This window comes from Neodiprion virginianus, chromosome 1, assembly GCF_021901495.1.
Source record: "Neodiprion virginianus isolate iyNeoVirg1 chromosome 1, iyNeoVirg1.1, whole genome shotgun sequence".
In the NCBI taxonomy this organism is placed as follows: Eukaryota; Metazoa; Arthropoda; class Insecta; order Hymenoptera; family Diprionidae; genus Neodiprion; species Neodiprion virginianus.
In genome coordinates this window covers 23,952,307-23,972,727 of record NC_060877.1, presented here as the reverse complement: position 1 = coordinate 23,972,727, position 20,421 = coordinate 23,952,307, and the positions used below count along the sequence as shown (strand labels likewise).

Sequence of the window (20,421 nt, the reverse complement as noted above, 5' to 3'; positions counted from 1 at the left end):
AAAACCTAATTAACTCTTCGAGATCATATGTCATTAGAATTTTCCATCAGGCTCAACAGATAGAAATTCCATGTACCTGTGTATACATGTATATCTCTAAAAACCATTCTTAGCTTCTCGCTTATAATCCAAGATGAAGTGAATGAAAGAAAAATTGCAAGATATCAACATTTTCCCCTATTTTACGTACGCGCGAAATCCTCGACAACTTTTTCTTCCCAGACCCCCTGTTTACACCTAGATCTACAATTCCTATACCGCCTTCGATCTCGACGGGATAATTATCCTCGCTATTTCTCCCACGGCTAGGAATACGTGTCCAGGTTTCGATCCGTGAGATACGAACTCTTAAGACTGATCCCAGGAGCAGCAGAAGCGGCAGAAGCGTAATAGCTGCGTGGGTTTCGATGGCGCTCAAACTAGCACGCGATGCATCATCACCCCTTCAGACAAGACTGAGAAGTCGACGAAATGGTTATATTTGCGATTCGCATCATCTCGTTTAGCACGAAGACATGTCCAAAGATTTAGATTTTCTACCGAAACGACCTCTCGTCTGCTGGAACAGTCTGATTGATGAAAAATTCAGTTCCCATGGATGTCCGAGTAGATACAACGTTTCTTTGGAAGTTAGTTATTGCAGTGTTTCAATTTGTTTCAACGAATAAGCAATTTTATACTACATGTATTAATTACGCTCCTTCTTCGGCTGTTGTCAGCTACATTTAGGTCTCATTTTTAGGTTCGGAATATTCTCCCATCAGCTTAAAAACAAGTCTGAAATTCTTTTTAAAATATACACGATGCGAAAATTTGAAATTTGTCAAGAATTTATTGCAGAAAACATAATTTGGTACGTAATATGCGGAGCGATCTTTCACGACTGACGTTTGTAAGTAAAAATGATGCGTCCATTTCTGGCTACTTTACGCAATTCGATACATTTGAACAAACATGACAAAGCCTTATATCAAATAAAAAATATAATTTTCTAACGACAAATTATTAAGAGTAATGAAAAATCGAAGACAATTATTTCTCAAGTAGCATCTGGTACATCTAAAAACCTAAAGAATTCGTCACCGTTTCTAGTCATCGTTCGACAATTCGCAATCGCACGCCTGCAAGTTTGCCGAACAGCTGACAACGTAAGAAGAGTGAGAAAAAAAAAAAAGAAAAAGAAACAAGAAATTGAAATTCCTCGACGGTATGATAATAACAACTCGAGGAGCGTCGTAAGACCTCGTGAGTATATTTTTCGTTTCCGGTACCTCGCGTGGATGAGCTAATTGTCAGCAACAGAAGCAGCAGCGTGATAGAGAAGAAGAGTCGCGAGGCGAAGGGAGGGCCGAGAGATAATCGCGAGTCGTCGAATAAACACAACGACGACAAAACAAACAATGCAGCAGGCACTAACTAACCGACGACGCCTCGCAGCTTTGCGACAACTCTTTTCGCCTATCATTGCCGTGATGCGTTTGTAATAAGTCGAGGATGAGTAGTTAGCCGTCTATCAACATTCATGAGGATGTAGTTACAGCAGCGTTAGCGTAACGAAACATTGTGGCGAAAAAAAATTACTATTTTTCAATTTTGCCGTGACTCCGAAGTAGATGAGTTTTGAAAATATGAATTTACCGCTTTGTCCTATTACAATTTACCGCATTTCAGAGATTCCTAATGTTGCGAAATTACGACTTTTCCGAAAGGAGAATCGTTACAATGACGTTACTAACTTCAGCCTCATCTGTAGTTGGAATAAGTGGACACACGTTACGTGTTTTCGCAACTGCATCGAGGGGACTAATTAGGCCTTGACACGTTTTTAACAATAAGCTTCTCTCTCTCTCTCTCTCACTCCCTTCCAGTTTGCAAAAATCTATTTCCAAGGGATCATTGCCGCGATTGCAACCGAAGACTTCTAGCAAACAACCGCGTTAATTCGATTCCTCTCTACGTCTCTGTCCAGCTTCGTCTCTTGCTCGCAAATAAACTTTTATGCTCGTAGGAATTCTGTGGCGCCATTTGCAGAGCTCGCATTCGCGAAACTACTAACCAGAACGATGAATTAATTTGGCGTCAAATTGGAAAGTTTACCGATACAGAAAAATTTTGCTTTTCGCTCTTACGTTGCGATATTCCCATCCCCCTAGATTTGGAATAAAAATTTGGGGAGAAAGAGGAGTTTTTTTCGAAATATCAAACTGTCGTTTTAGACACCAAGCAATGTTCTTATCGTGTATAATAAGGTGGCTTGTAATCATTTAATTCTTCGAATGTCCGTAAGTGAAGGCTGTCAGAGAGATGGAAGGGTGCATGCAATACAACCTGTACTCGTACGATGTGCTGATTGATGGATTGTTCAATTGTGTGATCGACTGTTAACGAGATTGAAAAATTATGAAACTTGGCGAGTTATCGGCCACTCCATATGACGACGAGATTATATTTGGGAAGAACGCAGTTACATATAAATTTGGGGCATGCACCCAAGGACAACGAATAACTGCAGACGTCGATGATAAAATAAATTCATTCGTGATAATATATAATTTACCTTTCATAAAGTCGGAGAGCTGACAGGTAGACTCCACCACGTGGCCGTTCATGCTGACATCGGCATCCACAAACTTTTTGTTTTTTTTTGTTTTTTCACGTCGGTAATATTCACGTTGCAAAGTACTCGACGTCAATGTCAAGTTTAGTGTATTATCCCTCCTGCACCTTCGTTTTTTTTTTCTCTTGTCGTTTGTTTTGTTTTGTTCACGAACACAGTTTGATTTATAATCCAATGGGAACGTCGCACAACGAGTTTGTCACACTTGGGCCGTATAAATTGTTCGAAGTCTTCGAAAAAGATTCCCCCGAGTCTCGATAAAAATTGTTCTCAAAGTGAAACGAGAAAAACACTAACAATATCAGCTTGGACGAAGAGCGCTCCGACGGTAAAAACTATCCGTCCGCATTTAAAGACAGGAGAAGAAAAAAAAAAAAAAAAACAACCGCCCCAAAAGCCGGTGCGACGAACAACGGCTGACGGGCGGACGTAAGAAAAAAAAAAAAAAAAACTCGCGCTGAGAAACGCGCAGAAAATCCGCTTCGGATAACGATATAAATTCCTCCCCCAATATCGGCGGCCGGTTACGAAAACTCCGGGCGCGATGTGCGTCGGCGTGCGTGCGGCAACAGACTGAACTCTTGACGGTCGTCGAAGCGGGTTTGCCCAGCCGTCCGACGGTCGACCGAAGACTCGAGGAGTCGAGTAAGGTTTAGGCGATCGTGCGCTGAGCTGCGCTGCGTTACGTTGCGCCTTGCGTCGTCGAGAGCGAGAGCGCTGCACCCCCACATTTCTACGTTCCGTGTACCGCGCCCAACGAGGGCTGACGCGATGGGGTGCGAGAGGAGCCGAAGGAGGGGGAGGATTGGGGGGCGGGGGGGGGGAGGGATGAGCGCTCTAGCCTAGCAAGCTTGTGTGGCGCTCATCTACGTGGCGGGAGTCGCGGTCCCTCTCTCTTTCGGTCTCTCTCTCTCTCTCTCTCTCTCTCTCTCTCTCTCTCTCTCCCCCTTGCTCTGCCATCGCCTGCACGCATTGTCGGGTGGGCCCCGAAGGGGCGAGGGTCGGAGGGGGGCGACGGCGCGGCGCCAGGCCGAGAGTTAACTTCGCCGCGGGCCGACCCGAGTCGGCACTTGGTGACTGCCCACCCACACCTTTGCGTCCGCTGTCCGAGAGAAAGAGATGGCAAGGGAGAAAGAGGGAGAGGAGAGAGGAGGTATCGTGGACGGGTGACGGGTCCAACGGCGCGACGCGACGCGCCGATCCGATCCTTGGAAGTTGATGCCCGGTGTGGATGTGTGCGGTAACGAAATCTCGTCCCGGGATCTGCCGTGCGGAGTCTGGCCGACTTATATACCACTTTACTTGCTTATATTCGCCGGTCGAAAGAGGTGGGATTGGGAGAGCGAGAGAGATAGAGAGACCCTTGACCCCGAACCTCTATGCTCACATATCCGTGCGGGGTAAAACGTCCCACGCAATTCCACGCGAGTAAGAGGGTTCGAGGTTTGCTTTTTTTTTTTTTTTTTTTACCGACTTTCTTGAGTTGCGGGAAGTTTCGGTGTATACATTCACAGGGTATTACTGATATTTTAGAATAATATTTCTTACGACACATGCTTGAAACGTTGGATTTACAAAGCCTGTGGAGCTTGCGTAGTAATGTAAAGTGCGTAAAGTTCCTCATTTCTGAAGAGCGCGGTACAAGACGCTGGCGCATGCGCATTGTCCGATAACTTAATTTTACGCACGGACTTGACGCTCCGTCAGTGACGACATTGGGCTGAGTTCAATCTGAAGTTTGCGCGTTTCGGTTAGGATTCACGAAGCTAGACCTATATCTGTGGACCTCTTGATTGCCCTTGATCTACTTCTTGTGAATTATTACATTAGATTCCTTTGCTTCTCAAATAAAACCTTCCATCACAGGTTTTGGAAGCAAATACCGTATCTCACACGTCCCGATGGCCTTTGATCAAACTCGTTTCCTCATTTATGTTCAGAAAGAAAAAAAAAAAGAATTAAAATGAATGTAGAAACGTTAATTATTTCGAATTTGGCCTTGAATCAGCCAAAAAAAACAGTAGCTATAATTCGATCTCGTTGCATTTGCGATCGCGAAAATTTCATTAGTGCCAAGTACTCTCTTCAACGCATTGACAATTGACAATATTATTTAAAAACTTGTAAAATAAATTTTTCCAGGACAATATGCATTTTTCTGGTAGCTTAGGAATTTTATTTCGTTCGTGATACGATTTTGGTAATTTAATTATGTACCGTTTCCAAATTTATTGACGTAATCACTACTACACTTTATTCGCAAATTTTTGTTTCTCATTTACCACTTTTTATCTACGAAATTGGCACAAAGTAACACAGTTTCACATGGTTGCATTTAATTAGCACAGTAGTCACGAGATAAGATTAAGCGTCGGTGATGGTCGTGCGAAATAAAAACCCGCAGGAGCGCAATTAACGCCGATTTCAATGTCGTAAATTACATTAACTTTCCTTCGAAGTTGACAGATACGAAGAGCGAACCCGTTTACTAAACGGAACGGCGTGGCGTGCCTGAAAAAGAGAAAAACGAAGAAGGACGAAACGTATAAGTCACGAGGTGGTCTAACCGGAAGCTGAAATTATTGCTTGACAAGTGACACACCCGCCCAACTATGGCAATTGGTGTCACCCTGCAGTTGGCGGTCTGATCCAACGCCACCAGACCCCCGATGCATTTCTGACCCACGTTCGAAATGATTGCTGTAAATAATCATCGGTGTTAGTACGTGTAATAAATTGTTAACCGCAATAATGGTGGTGTCGAAAAAAGGCCGGTATAATAACCCACGCAAGAGCGCATCGATTACGCGAACCAAAATGTAAATCCGTGACTTTTGCCAATGATTTAAATAAAAGAATTTCCTTGTACTCCCGGTTATTTTATTTGCTGATATATCATGTTTTTTTATTTTTTCACCTTCTCTGCCTCTTCCTCTTCCTCTACTTTTTTCTACTTAGTGTCCCCACCGCTGTGAGCATTTGCGAATCACACGACATCCATGGGGAAATAATATACCCTATGAGGTATGTCTCGCAGATGACCCGAGGCCTGCAATTGCGATTGATAGTAAATAATAGCCGACGGTCGTAACCGTGTTGTGGGTCAGGCCGAAAATGCGCGCCTGAAACACACGTCCCGCTTTCATGACCTGGGAAATTCAACACCATGTGACTGCCTGTACAACCGCATGGGCTTGCACATGGTGTTCACGTTTTTAATAGCGAATATGAGAAACTTTCCGTACCTACTCTTGCACGACGATTTTGGGATTTCCTGTTTGGTGGATGGTTGGCATGGCGTACAGATGTGGGCTCTCGGGGCAATTCGCCCTCCTGTACGCTGTTCCAGACTTTTGCCCGGAGTGACAACAATGCAGAGGGTCCCTTATTTCCCGAACCGAGTGCAATTTCGTTTACAATCTTGTACTCTCGGTCGAAATGCGGTAGCCATGTGTCGATCCTCAAGTTCATCCGGATGCCTCGCTGCTTGTTCGACACGCGCCGAAAATATCCGGAGATTCGCACACGCTTTAGCTGTGGGAAACGTAGTTTAAGATAACCGTCAAAGTTCATCGGTGTGTCAACAAATCATGCGTGGAAGAGTAAACTAATTTATCATTTGCGTCAACAAGAACACCGAGCGAATGCTGACTGAATGAAACGATCTTCATTACTCCATCAGTTGATACAAAGTGATAGACCCCGGCTACTACATAGTCGAGTAGTCAAGCATACATGCGTTGACGGAGAGTAATGGATGAGATATTGGAGACGAGCTGCGGCCTTGCTTCTGGCTGCTTGGCATCGGCTTATAAATTCACTCAGAGAATGTTCCAGTATCGATTGCCAAAAGATCAATGAAATATCGCTAGAAAGAAATGAGCAATTTGGCGAAATGTCAGAACTCTGGGCAATAGTATAGGATTTTTTCTTCGAAATAGGTAATGATCCGCCGAGGAGAATGTGATGAAATCATTTCAAAAACTGTTAATATTACGAGTACCCGTTACTGTATGTAATGAGCTCAGAAGCTGTTACCATAATTATCATGCCATGTATATTTTTTATAGAAATCATTAATACACGCGTGTTACGACTCTTTAATAACTTAACCGAGAATGAAAGTTAACGTAGTTGGCGACTTGAACCATTCTCAATGTGGATACGACATCTCGTGGTTTTCATGCTGTTATGGGGAATATTACTGTTACATAAATTCACGAGAGGCTGTTCGTGTATTACAGGCATGAGAACAAGTAAACAAGTAAATTTTCAGTACAGAATCATGAGTAAGTGCACATTTAAGTACCTATTCTTGGTCTCGTCGCAATGAGAGTTTCAAGTTTTGGAATTTCCGGGTGCCGGTTTATCACAAATCCCCAAGTGTCAGCGATTGCGATTACAAGAATGGAAGCACCGGTTCGATTTGATAAGAACCGCCGAATCTCAAGTGTTGGAAATTGGTCGAGTAGAGACGCGCGATTGCCTTCCACCCGGCGGCTTATTAATAGTCGAATATACGCAGTTGTCGATAAACTTTTATCGAATACTCGTACGATGTTAAATGACCATAAAAATGATCGTTAATGATCGCGCAATCAGCGATTATGGCTATGAGCTACCGCGCTTCAACCGTGACTACATAACTAAGCGCGCGCAGGAAACTGACGCAACGCGATTACAAATTAAACGTGGCTTCTTCCCCGGTCAAAGAGCCGAGTAATTTCCACTTGAACCTCGGTTGTAATTGCTGGACGCGTTCGAGTTGCATCGAACCTCAGCAGGCATGAGACTCCGTTCGTCGTCACACCAATTTCGACTGCACGCCCATCCTCATTCACACCATAAGCATGTAAGAACGAACGGTTTTCAATATGCGGTAAAACACTAGCTACCGCATCCGTTCGAGATGTATACCCGGGAATCAGGGAGCCGGCTAACCATAGACGGATCACAACAATCACCCGAGCAACGGCCAACAGCCGAGAAAGTTAATTGAAACACGTTTGACAATGGGAAACGTAGATTGATTCCATGGAACTTGAACGATCTTTGTTACTCCCACGTGCACCTTCGGAAATCAAGGAGTCGGGAACGCAGGATGAAATGATCGAGAGCCGAACAGAATTACTTCTCCTTCGACACTGCAGTGTCCACTGAATTTACCTCCCTTGGCTAGGAGTCCTGATTCTTCCGCAGGATAGTCGTCACAAAAATGCTCACTTTATCCCCGTAACGAAACCCCAGGATTTTCCATGCAGCTTACATTCCTAAAGTCTCGAGACAACTACCGTCACCCACAACTGGTCGTTATAAAACAGAATTCTTAGATTCAACGAGTACAGTCCGTGGGTTAGAACCAATCCGAACACTTGATACCTCCTATCCACAGAGGCATCCGTGGTGGTCTTTTCCGACCGTGATTAGCTCAACTCGGTATATCCTTAAAACACCACTAAGGGCACAATTATGACTCGAAATTGATTAGGATCACCCGAAATCGTTTGTCAAACATTCCGTGGACCGTTCGATGTCCCAGATGCAGAGTGGATCTAGTGCTCCGGAGATGGGTGCCTACTTATCAATCTCAACCATACGGACATTCTCGCTCACGAAGGATCGACCCATCCACCCCTCGCCGCTTCTCACCGTCTCCGTTGGCCTCTGTTTATTATTATGATTCCACGGGTCCGAGACGCGCCGGTGAAAACCGTGTGGAACGTGAAACGGTGCAGTGGAGGATGCTGTGAGAACGATCGACAAGGCCTCGTCGGTCCAACTCGTGCGAGGAATGCCACACCTGCACGGTGGCTCTAAAATGAATCCGTTCCAGAGAAACACGAGGTCTTCTGGTCTCTAGGCGGGTCCGTTCGAACGAGAGGACCATGTGGTCCTGGGGTAAGAAGGGGGGACCGAGGTCCCAACAAACAACAGGTAGCCAAGCGGCCTCGTCAGCCTTACGGAGCTACCCCTTCAGATTAAGATTAGAGTAATTGAGAGATCGAGATAGGGTGCGGGGCTTCGTTAGCCGTTGAACCTCGTTTGCGGGATCCTGGAAGCTGGGTCCGAGGACATAGAGCTATTCGGGTTCGTTACCGACCTTATCTTTCACCAGGCCTCGCTCACTCCGCTCCGCTCCGCCAGTGTCCTCGTACGAATATCGCGTGGGCTGTTTGTTACGTAAATTAACCACCTACGAACAGAATTCCCTCGCGCCCTGCCGGCCCTGGTGCGCCAGGCTTCCACTATTTTCAGCACGATTTTGGTATGCGGGAGTTTGGCCGATTATTGTCTATCAGCACATGGCCACACCGGAGTCTCCTTGCGGAACATGCGCCATCCCTTGATTACGCCGACGGTTTCGTATCGCTGATTATGCCTGCCTAAATATAGGACCGAAGTGACGTTACAGGTAGATTTCCGATTAGTTTACTCTCGACGCACCTGCGGAAACGTTGCGGCTTTCATATTTGTTGATATAGGTGTGGGTGCGAAGTCGTTGTGTCAATTCGTGGAATGTATTTACGCTGAATATGTACCAAACAGTAGGTTGCCAATGCTACGAATTCGCGCCTGGTCACTTTGGCCTGACAGGTATGTTTGTCATCCTCAAAATAGTTTTATTAAGAATAAAACAGGTGCTCGCTGTTTGAACAGTTGAAACGATATTTATTTTATCCTTTCAAGCGCAATTCTCTATTTTTATCAAATTTTCACGTGTTTCCTTGTTTTTCATCTTGGGCCTATTCTTCAGTCATCCATTCGACAAATATCATCTAACTTCTAAAATTAAATGTGTGAAAAATTCCACTCTTATTTCCTCACCTGACGTTAATGTTCTCGAAATACAGCTAGAAGCGTTCATAATCGGTAAATGTGCTTCTGTCTCGTTACTCGGTAAAAATTTCATCTTGATAATTTTCAGTCATTATAACTTTCCAAGGAAAATTTCGATCAAACGTATTGCGGAATTGACGAAGCTGTATAAAGTTGAATAAATATGTGTAACTTTTTTGGAATCAATCTTCGAATCTAACCAATCAAACAGGGTATTTTTATTGTGAAGTAAGAAAAATATGGCTCATAGGTAGACTGCGTATTGAAGCTTGTTCTTTTCCGTGTTCCTTGGTGGTACCTCAGTCATTCGCGTCTGATTTATTGCCCTCGGAATAAGTTCGTGATCTAAAATAGGTTGGAAAAAATAACCTGTCAGTGGATGTTCCAGGTGATTTAAGAGTGATATTTAAGTTGATTTTTTAAGTTGATATTCCTCCGGGCGATACGTGTGCGTAATACTTTGGTTTTAAGTTCGCCCACGCTACGGGGGTATGTAGCCTTCAATTTGTCATCACCGTGCCACGTGGGTATAATTAGAGGTAAGCCATCAGACTGGAAATGAAATACCGTAGCGGTAATTGTCGTTAATACAGTTACACGCCGTCCATTAATATCTTACCCAATCCTTTTACGAGTCACAACATGATTCCGTACCTAGTGTCACGTGTGCGGAAATTCCCTAACAGCCCATTGAAACCGTTTGTAAATCTGGAAACGCCGTAAACTTTTCCATTCCATGGATGGATCTTTCTTGGAAAATGAAATATATGCGATTCGTTCCACTTCAACTGGATCACAGATAAGAATTGTACCTGGTTTTGGTGATCTTTGTGATAAACTTCGTGGAATAGAAACGTCGAGGAGACAGTCGTCTCATCCTCTTGACCGTGGAAACTAATTGCAAGTAGGTAGTTCGGTGGGTCGGTGGGTAGATACGTAAATGGGGGAACCAGCAGTGGTGGTCGTCACTGGAAGATAATGAAGATTCGTTCCCTCTGACCGAAGTACACGAGTGCCGGGCACTTGAATTTCCGCCACACTCAAAAGCGGTTATAATGCATGCTGTACCCACCTTCTTCGCGACAAGAGGACAGGTCTAGAGTCTAGACTAAAACTTAGCTAACTGCCGCATACCTACTAGAAAGAGGCTCCACGGTTAAGTGGAGACCACCTTCAAACTCGTCTATTGCATATATAACACTCCAAGCACTTGCCGCAGCGCACGTATAAAGGTCTGATACTTGAAATAGACGAAGAAGAAAGAAAGAAAAAATTGCGATGCCTGCAGCTTGAAAACCGCATGCTGTTCTTTGAAACCCCACGAGGATATTTTTTTCATGAAGATAAGCCACGAGGCCACGGTACTCCGGTACGATAAAACCAGACTTGCATTTCCACGCGGTCCATTAAAGTGAAGTGAAAAAATCCGTTTCCTTCAAGTCCTATCGCGGTATCTTTCGAAAGCTGCGAAATGCAGAGATTTTTACTCAAGAATATGTTAACTCCACCGCGATATACACGTACGTGTACAAATTGATGCCAACACAACGGAAGTGATTTCATCTTCTCTCTTCCATCCAAAAACTTACAGCGTGCTTTATTTGTTTACGATAGGGTGCAGCTTGCGCTCGGAGGAAAAGTTCGGTGGAGAATAAGAAAAAAGGTAAGAAACACGCAGGGGAAAAAAATGCCGTGCTTTTGGTCGCGTGCTGTACGAATTACGCGCACTTAGAAGCACGCGTGTAACTTACGTGCGCACACGCTGAAGCGTGTGACTATTAACGTAAATCACGTCCCGCGTGTGCTACTTGCAGTTACTAGCTATCGTACCGAGTCTCGGCACAGAGGGACCAGCTGTCAGCTGACTTCCGTTTCCTACGCCCGTATTCGTGTTATACACCCAGTATTATTAGAACGATGGTAGGTAGGATATTTGTGCGCTTTCGAGCGAGTGAAAGAAACTTTGAAAAGAAGCTGAGTCAGGCTCCTATTTTTCCTCTACTGCAGGCTACTCACTGCCGAAATCATCAGACGGAGAGCCAAGGGTCGGACTTTCAGGCGGAAAAAAAGAGGAACATTGTAAGAAATTTGAAAAAGAGAGAGAGACTTTTGAGTCATGTGGCTTGCGGCCTGTTTCGAGTACACGCGAAGAGTGGTGTTACAGAAGTAAATAATTTCTTTGAAAACTAGAAGTAGAAGGACAGCCGCCAACGTGAAACAAAAAACTCTACACTGCTTCTGCACTTACCAGAATTGGTGACATTTGCAGTTGTTTTTTTATATATATTTTTTTTTTGTCTGTTTTTCGCTAGAAGATTCCAGCTGTTTTCGTCCAAATTGTATTATATTTCGAGGGGTAAAAAAACGGACAATAAATCGAAAAAAGTCGTTTTCCCTTCTGCATAATTTCAATCTCGAGAGTGAAACACTCTCACCTTTCATATCTTTGTTTTTTGGGCACATTTCGTCCTCATGAAATCATCCCTGCGAACAGCGATATATTCTATTCCTCACTTTCGTGGCAACTTTGGGGATTCGATGCTCGCGGTGATTGCCGGGAATTCGAGCTGCGTCTGATACCCACCAATTACTGCTGTCAAATTTGGCAAACGGTATTTCGGTATCTACTTTGCACGGGAGTCGGCACCCCGGTCGTAACTCAAACACGGTGCCCGTAGCAATTGCGTGTTATTGCGTTCCCTGCGGGCGGGGGAGGATAATATCGTTATTATATCCGTGCATCAAACATTCGTTACGTCAGGCCTGGAGTATTAATTACAATTTCGGTGAGGCTATGAGGCGCAAAACCGACAGCAGGGAAACGCCCACAAGCTTAGAGGAGGTAGAACATGCGTATGTGCATGTATCCATGGTGTTTAATTCGATCGGAGATATCATCGCGGTTGTGCCTGTAATACTGCACCTAATGCCCTGTTAGATATAAGGAGCCGTCAAGTTGTCGATGTCAAACGGACACCCATCCGATCAGTGATGAAAGATAACAACACTTCTGAACTTCACATCCGATTCATCAAATTTATCCTTCCGTTTATAAAAGACCAAAATCCTTCATTTTTAATCGACAGATATTGCGTGATCTGCCAAAGAAACAATCGATTTTTCATATCGTAACTGTATACTGATTCTTTAAAGACTGTTATAATTTTCGCATTTAACATTTGTTAGTTTCTGATATATGAATTTCTTAATATAACAACAGTACGACTTTTGGGACAGGACGGAATCAAAAATATTTGCGAGAATTCGTAAAAATCGGTTTTTTTTTGTTAATTCGTATGATTAAAAACAAATTTCATCAGAATTAATTAATGGGAAGCATTTCTATTGATAATAATGTCAATCCATTTGGCGGACGGCATGGTTTGCAGTGCCCTACGATATCTCAATAACTCATCGACCGATTGACTTCAAATTCGGAGACGGTCTTTTTAAATATAGTTTACGTTTTTTGCGAACAATACAAACAATTTTTTCAATACTGTATTTTTACATCAAGTATATTATAAGAAAGATGTAAATTTTTTACAAAACTTCGAATCTCCATTTCAAACGGTCGCAATTTTGTTGAAAAAAATGCTCAAAATATTTGGCTCCCGGCAAGAAGCATATTATAGTATCCGAGAATGCGTGTCCCCGAATTTGAATTGAAATAAATCGTCTGAGTCGATTTACGTCATTGTCTATAAAAATGCATTCTATCAATTGATTTGAATAAAGAAAATATGTAAATAAAGCTCGATAGTACATAATTTTTAATAAAACAAACCTCAACCGAATTGAACGATCAGTTACCGAATTACGAATTCCCAAAATTGACCCATTTCTTAAAGCCTGTGTAGGTCTAGTGCCATGCGATTTATCGATTAATTGAGTATCTCGATTAATCGAGTGATTAACCCTTCGCTGGCCATCCGCAACGATATCTTTACGAGTGACTTTTGGGTTTTTTGGTATCTCGGAAGTTTTCCAATGTTTAAAAATTTCTGTTCGTTGAACAACTAAAAATGTTGGAATGCAAACTATTGGATCATCAAGTAAAAGTGTTAAGCTGGTTCCCTGAATTCTTTTAGAATTTCTGGATACTACTAAGCGAGTTAAAAATTGCCAAGAACGACAGGCGAAGTAGAGAAAAAATTTTTTTTCTATTAGGTAGGTACAGTAGCTCTCAAAAATATTTTGATAACATGAAATTCGATATTACTTTGATCGATCGTTTTTCTTACTTTTCTTTATTTTAACTTTATTTTCGAGTAATCGAGAGTTAATTTTGAACAATTATGTAGAACATCGAATTTGTTTCTACAAATAATATTATTGATTTTTGTAGTTTATTCTTGCATGTAATTAACTCAATTACTATCTTTGTCAGAATACTTTTGAGCGTTACTGTAAGCTTCCGTCGCGATAAGGAATACCTTGTCCGTTACCATTGCTATCTTGAATCCGTGGAAAAGGGTAGTAGATACGAGGCGCCTTATGCGCCCGGAGTAACGAGGCGAGCTTGCAGACGCGGCGTCGCGTCGGTGCCGCGTAGGTGCAAGCACGACGACGGCGTCGCCGCATTTATACACATGCGACGTGCCGACGCCAGAGCAAGGGAGAAGAGATCTTCGTCGCGCCAGCTGAAACAATATGCCGAGGCGAGAGCGGAGCGCGAGAACCGCGAGGCGACGGGGATGACTGTCAGGGTCTCCTTCTGCCACTCGGGGAATCGCTCCGGTAGTGGGTTGGCTTTTTACCAGCTGCGGGTGGCCGGCGATGGGGTTTTTCAGACTTGAAAGGAATCCCTGTTCCTCGATAGACCCGACTCGTCTCAATTCCTGTTGCAGGGGAGTCACAGGGGGGAGGGATGGAGACCCACTTTCAAGAGTCGCTTCAAGATTACCCTGCCTGCCAGGACGAGCAAGGATTTACCCGTCATCTTTGGACGCCGGACGATTCGGCAGCGCGTCCTTGAATTACAAAGCTCGATCCTCGAGATCTTGAGGAGGTAGACCATCCCTGGAGATCGGAACAGTAGAGCTTATCTTCCAAGCTTTCTTTTACCCCAAATGCAGGTGTGATCATGCACCACGAATTTCCACCTATTATCGTAGGTCATGTGGGTGGCGATTCGCAACATTTAAAACCCGATCGAGTATAACGCTGTTCAGCCTGACTCCCGACCAGCAAACATGGCCTAGTAGTTAGAACCGAAAAGAAAAATGTTTTCATGCTATTATTGTTTCTCAACTCAAACACCGAGGCTCTTCAAAATCAGTTTGCACTACTGGGTTGTAGATTTAGAACGTCTCGGTGCGAATAGCACACCACATTTAGTGCTGTCACGTGGTTCGGTATCCCTCCACGACTATTTGGTGATAAAGTTGACACGTCTGGTGTCAAGACCTTGAATAGACATAAACAAATGGCGCAGGGTGATTTCTAGCACGTAGAAAGTTCCTCTGCTACGATACAACAGCGTGAAAAATTCTCGCTCGTTTACTGCTGAAGCAAAAGTGCCTGGTTAAACATTAGTGATAATTACATAGCGGTGTCTCTTGTTGTAGATTAGAGAAATCTAATCTAACGTGATACACTTCCATCGGTGTAACTCTGCAGATACGGTGCAGGGACTTTATGCGTTCCGGTGTATGCCTACATGCTGAGATTTGTATCGCACGTTAACAGTTGCGCGTAATCCAGTGTAGCTTGAAACTTGGAAGAGTCGCAACTAGATTACAATAATCGAGCAAAAGTTTAATCGGACTTACCGCAAGCCGCACTATTTAAGTAGTCGAAAGGTGATTGGACAGACCATGACGTAACGGTCAAAGAAAATATAAACGCGGAATAGCTAGAAACACTTGGCAAATGTTTGACCGTTTACAGATAACGTTGAGAACATAACTTGCCTAAATAGTATGTAATCACGTTACCACTCTTCGTTTCGTGAATTTTCTTTCTCAAGTATATATTAGTTAACGACGCGCTCTTGATGACACGCATGGAAATATTCATAGGCACAGTCATCTGTCGACCATCCGATAACTAATGTCTAACCAAATTATACAGCCCTATAGTAACACCGTGCTGGCAAAATATTTGTATATTTATCAAAGAACTGGCATAAGTATATTTGTCAGCACGGGTAGTGGAGTTTGGAATCTTCCACCACGTGAAATCAGCCAGTCATGGCATGCTTCTGACGGGCTATATAGACCCAATGCATATATGCATTGTATACACAACGTCTATTATGTATTTATAGATTTTTACACCGAAATGGGTGCATCGGCACACCAGAATTCCGTTTTACAGGTTGAACCTCTTTAAATTTCCCTAATAATCGTTTAGCATCATTCAAACAAATGCGCATGACTTTTTTCATTCAAATTCAAAGAATTTTCCTACGAATCGTAACTCGTTTTTTTTTTTTTTTTTTTTTGATTTTTTTTTTCTTTGTTGCTCGGATAAATTTTGTTGAACCAGGGCCAAGCTAAGCGCCCCTTGGCTTGTTCCGCTCTGTTCAACCGTTCGGAGATTGTTATTGTGAAGAAGTTCTAACGCGAGTAGAACGGTGGCTAATATTTGGTCAGAAAACAAGAAGGCCCGACGTGTACGGTGTTTCGTTTCTGTATCTATTAGGACATCCATACCTGGCTGCCGGGCAGTAGAATCGGTGTTCAAAGCGTTCTCTAGACAGTCCTCACAGGACCATAGACCGAGCTTCTGCTTCGGCTTCTTGGACTTTTCCGAGAGTCATTTAGCGTGTCGTTAACGTCGAACCAACGGCACCGTGACTTAGGCCGAGGAATTCGAGTAGATGAACCGAAGGAGAACATCTGCCGCGAGGATCGGGATCCGCGTGATTCCGCGGCAGCTTGCAAAAATCTACCTTGAACGTGAACTGCTGCACGAGAATAAAAAAAATAAAATAAAACAAATAAAATAAAAAAAAAAATAAAATAAAAATAAAAAACACTCGCAGAGTTCTTCGCCTACATGTGTTGGGGCAGCGGTGAACCGGCACATGCGGCTGTGAATTTCAGCTGGAAAAACCGCCTGGTTTTACGGTCAGCTTTGCACCCCGGGGCGTCCGGCGATCGGTTTTAGTCAAATACGCATTGTTGAGTGTATACAGCGTGTTGGCCATCTGGACAAAACAAGCGGAACGCATACAGGTATACACACACGCGCTACGGCATTTCCTGCTAATTGGAAAATTTTCAAACTATAATAGGCACAAACACATATCTGCCGTGCCTGTAATACAATTGGGCTCGTTACAACAGCTGCGAAAGATTACACCCTAAACATGCTCTGCCATCGCGATGACACGCTGCGTCGATCGCTTATTTTTTCCATTACTGAACAGGATCCGATCCTTATCGCTAGAAATATTTAGGAAACTGTGTAAACGTGCCGCATCGGTTGACGATCATTCTTAGGAGAGCGGAAAAAAGGTTCGTGAGAAATCAGTTGACTTCGTACCAATAAAAGACATTTTTGACTCTTGCGACGATTCAATCGTGTAACTGATAGTTTTATCGTACTCACAAAAATCCGCCAGTCGAAGTGCTAAGCGAGTCAACGCTATCGCGTTGATCAAACAACGCGGGACAAATATTCCACACGACTGGTTTACTTGTATTTATACTATCCTATGCACACATTTTACGTATGGTTAAGTGTTCAATTTGGCAAAAAAAGCATTCCGCAATAGTTTATACCACTGGTACGGTACTGTAAATATTTAACAAACATCTAATAAATCTCTCAATTATTCCCAGCTGCGTACAGTGGCGTACACGACTAAAATTACTAATCCATCGACTGTTAAGAACCACCTTCAAATTATACGATTTCTGGCTGTAGTTTTACTTGCCTTTACAGCGTTCTTGCAGCAAACTGTAGACGGACTTTTAATCGATTGGCCAATCTACGCGTCACTCCAGACTTCAGAGTCTGCTGCCGGGATCACTTTGTTGAAAAACTACTGAATATTGTCATAGAATTTTTCTCCAACTTTACAAAGACTCCATGCAGATACGAATGTGATATAGCTGGGCCAGTAATATGCACTTGTGTAAGCACTTGTGCCCTTGGTAACACTGAACACATGGTTAGTCCGAGGAATGGCTTGAACAAAAAAGCCAACTCATAAGCACTGCGTTATGTAAGGGAAGAAATGGTTTTCTACCGCTTAATCTTGAGTGGAGACAACCCGGCCTCGAGACCAGCCTGCAGTCATCCAGCCTCCCCGCTCACCCCGGGACCATCCACGGAGCCACGGTTTTTCATCCTGCAAAAACTACTCGCCACGTGCAATCCCACCGACTCCGACGAAACTCTGTTTCGGAGATGGCGTATTAATTAGACTTTCGGTTAACGGCCTATGCTGCATATTAGAACCGCGACAAATGAGTTCAAATCTCGAAAAGGCAGAAAACCTTTCCATTGATCTGGGTATTTTATTTTTATTTAAATTTCAAACGGATATATAAGGTTTGAAAAATTGAAATCCGATTAGGAACTAATCGTTCTCGAGCAATCAACCTGGGGTAATATTTTCTTAGTAATTCGTAACTAATAGAACTTGATAAAATCTTGTCCAAAGTTTCGAAGAATTCTGGAATCAACCGATTGAGCGAAAAATGCGCATTCACGATGAGACTATTCGAATGGCGTTGGATCCTCGTCAAAATTTAAAACGCGGTTGGACCGCGGTAGAGTTTTAGTAACGTAAATAGAGCAAGAATTTTCTCGCACACTTACACTTGGAATTGCTCGTCTCACGATGACTTCGGCTGCGGTGCGGGCACGTAACCCCGGCAGGGAGGCGATCTACGAGTTCCTGGACGTTCTATATTTAAGGCTATATAACCAAGAGAGCATTCACCCCGCGGGTGGGGAAGTCAATGAGACACGTGGGGCGCCCCCGGCACACGTGGAAGCACACCCGGTCCCTTGCACCACCTCCGAGGGAGGCAGGCTAGAATAGATTCGAGGGTGGCTTCCACGCCCGGTAATTAGATCTAGCCGACGTATTTTTTCAGGGGAAATACCGGGCTCGACTTAACGCCCCCTTAGTACCGCGGGCGAAGGTTTGTTGATCGTTCAACCTCTGGCTGCAGGGCTGCGACAGGTGAATTTATACTCCCTCACTTGTCTCGAAGGGTCATATGAGAAGCATTCGTTCCGAAAAACACTGCTTCCCATGCGAACTCAGCCGTATCAAGATTCCCTTAAGATGATGATCTTTCTGAGCTAAGGGTAGCAATTTTCCTTTACGATTTGAACGGTCCGTCGATTTATACCGTGGGGTTGACTCTTCTTGACGTCAGATGTACTCTTGCTGAGAGGACATTCAGAAGCTCTTGAATTTCCTCAAAATTATTTGAAGTCTTCGGGGTTTTTAATTTCACGTGGGCTTGTTTGAATAATCATTTTAAATGCCGTGGTCCAGGAGTCTTGAAGTCAGGTAGACTTAAACCTGGATAAGTATGAATTCGTGCAGGGTTCGAAACATTCTGCACCGTACGACTAGATCTTGCCTGTCAGGTATTTTCCAGATATTTTCGCATTACCTAGGATAAGCCTAAAAGCAGGAAACCTTAAACCTTCCAAAACTTTTTGGGTCGCTGTACGCACAGTCACGGGATGGTTGATCCTGGGACCGGTACATATCCCATTCCGCGCACAAGTATCCACTCTCTGACCTTATCGGGAGGCTTGTCCAGAATCGCACATGATTTTCGCAACGCAATTCCGTCAAATTCCCCGTACATGATAGCCGGAACGTGGAACAAAAGTTCGACTTTTTTTTATAAACAACGTACAGCGCAGGAGCAAAACGTTGAGAGTCCTTCAAGGAACAGACAAGGTCCCTTGCAGGAACCAGTCGTAAGTATCTCGAAACAAAAATTGTAAGTTTATGTGTGTATAGTGGAAGAACAGAGAAGGGAAGGGAAATGAGGGGCTGCAGGAACGTCAGGATTACACCGCGGTGTCTGCTAAGCATATGTGACGATAGGGGTGCGTTAAGGGTATTAGAGAAACGCGCAGGCATGGCCATTGGAAAAGTTAGTGCGTGTCGGCCAGATGTCCTCAACAGGGCGAACCGAGTCCCACTGGCACCGGCTGCGGTGCCCTTCAACCCCCCAAGCGCAGTGTGTCGTCCAAAGAGCAGATAGAAGCGACCCCGAAACCGTTGTCAGGCGAACCTTGTTCTGGCACGCGGCGAAAAGGGCCACGAGACAAAGGGCCAGCAGTGCAAGACAAGAGGGCCGGATGTTTTTTCACCCCCCTCGAAGATGGCGAAACTAGATTTACAAGAATGGTTCGACCGAATTTAGGGATCCGTAGATCCTCTGTGAGATTGTCTCAAATCTCCTATCACATCGGAAATTCGCACCCACGTTAAAAGAGAAAAGATATCCACGCACACTTGGGCACAATGAATCTGACAATGAGACGGCTAATTTTTTACACTAGACCGTTATGTCGGCAACACAGTGAAACCTAAAGCACCATAGTCGGCCAAACGCGAAACAAACTCAATCTCAATAAACGTAACATATGATATAACAATAACGTATATATATAACAATAATAACATATATATAACAATAACGTAACCCATGACCGTCGAATCTAACCTTAAAATACCGTGGGGATAATGACTTGTTAGATCGACACTTATTCTAAGGTTAGATTCGACGCTCATGGGTTATGTTACGTTTATTGAGATTGAGTTTGTTTCGCGCTTGGCCGACAATGGCACTGTAGGTCTCTCTGTGTTGCCAACATAACTGTCTAGTGTAAAAATCAGCCGTCTCAGATTCATTGTCCCCAAGTGTACGTATCGTCTGATCCACCAACTTTCGACTAGTTTCTCAAGGTTCCAATTTCGATCTAGCTCAGGTCGGATGTATTGTAGTATACCGATACATCAATCCCAGGTT

General features: G+C 43.8%; 1 protein-coding gene across 3 annotated transcripts in view; it reads right to left on the bottom strand.

The window, feature by feature from the left end:
- The window catches only part of LOC124301536 (carbohydrate-responsive element-binding protein), a 98,080-nt gene that overhangs the window by 16,981 nt on the left and 60,678 nt on the right, over nucleotides 1-20,421 (bottom strand). Inside the window, exon 1 of one of the 3 annotated variants that reach the window (XM_046756704.1) lies at nucleotides 2,558-3,478. The exons of the other annotated variants lie outside the window; for them this stretch is intronic. Within the exon in view, the coding sequence (XP_046612660.1) occupies nucleotides 2,558-2,609 (52 nt within the window). The 5' untranslated portion in view covers nucleotides 2,610-3,478. Of the gene's footprint in view, nucleotides 1-2,557; nucleotides 3,479-20,421 lie in introns of those variants that run through there. 3 annotated transcript variants of the gene reach the window in all.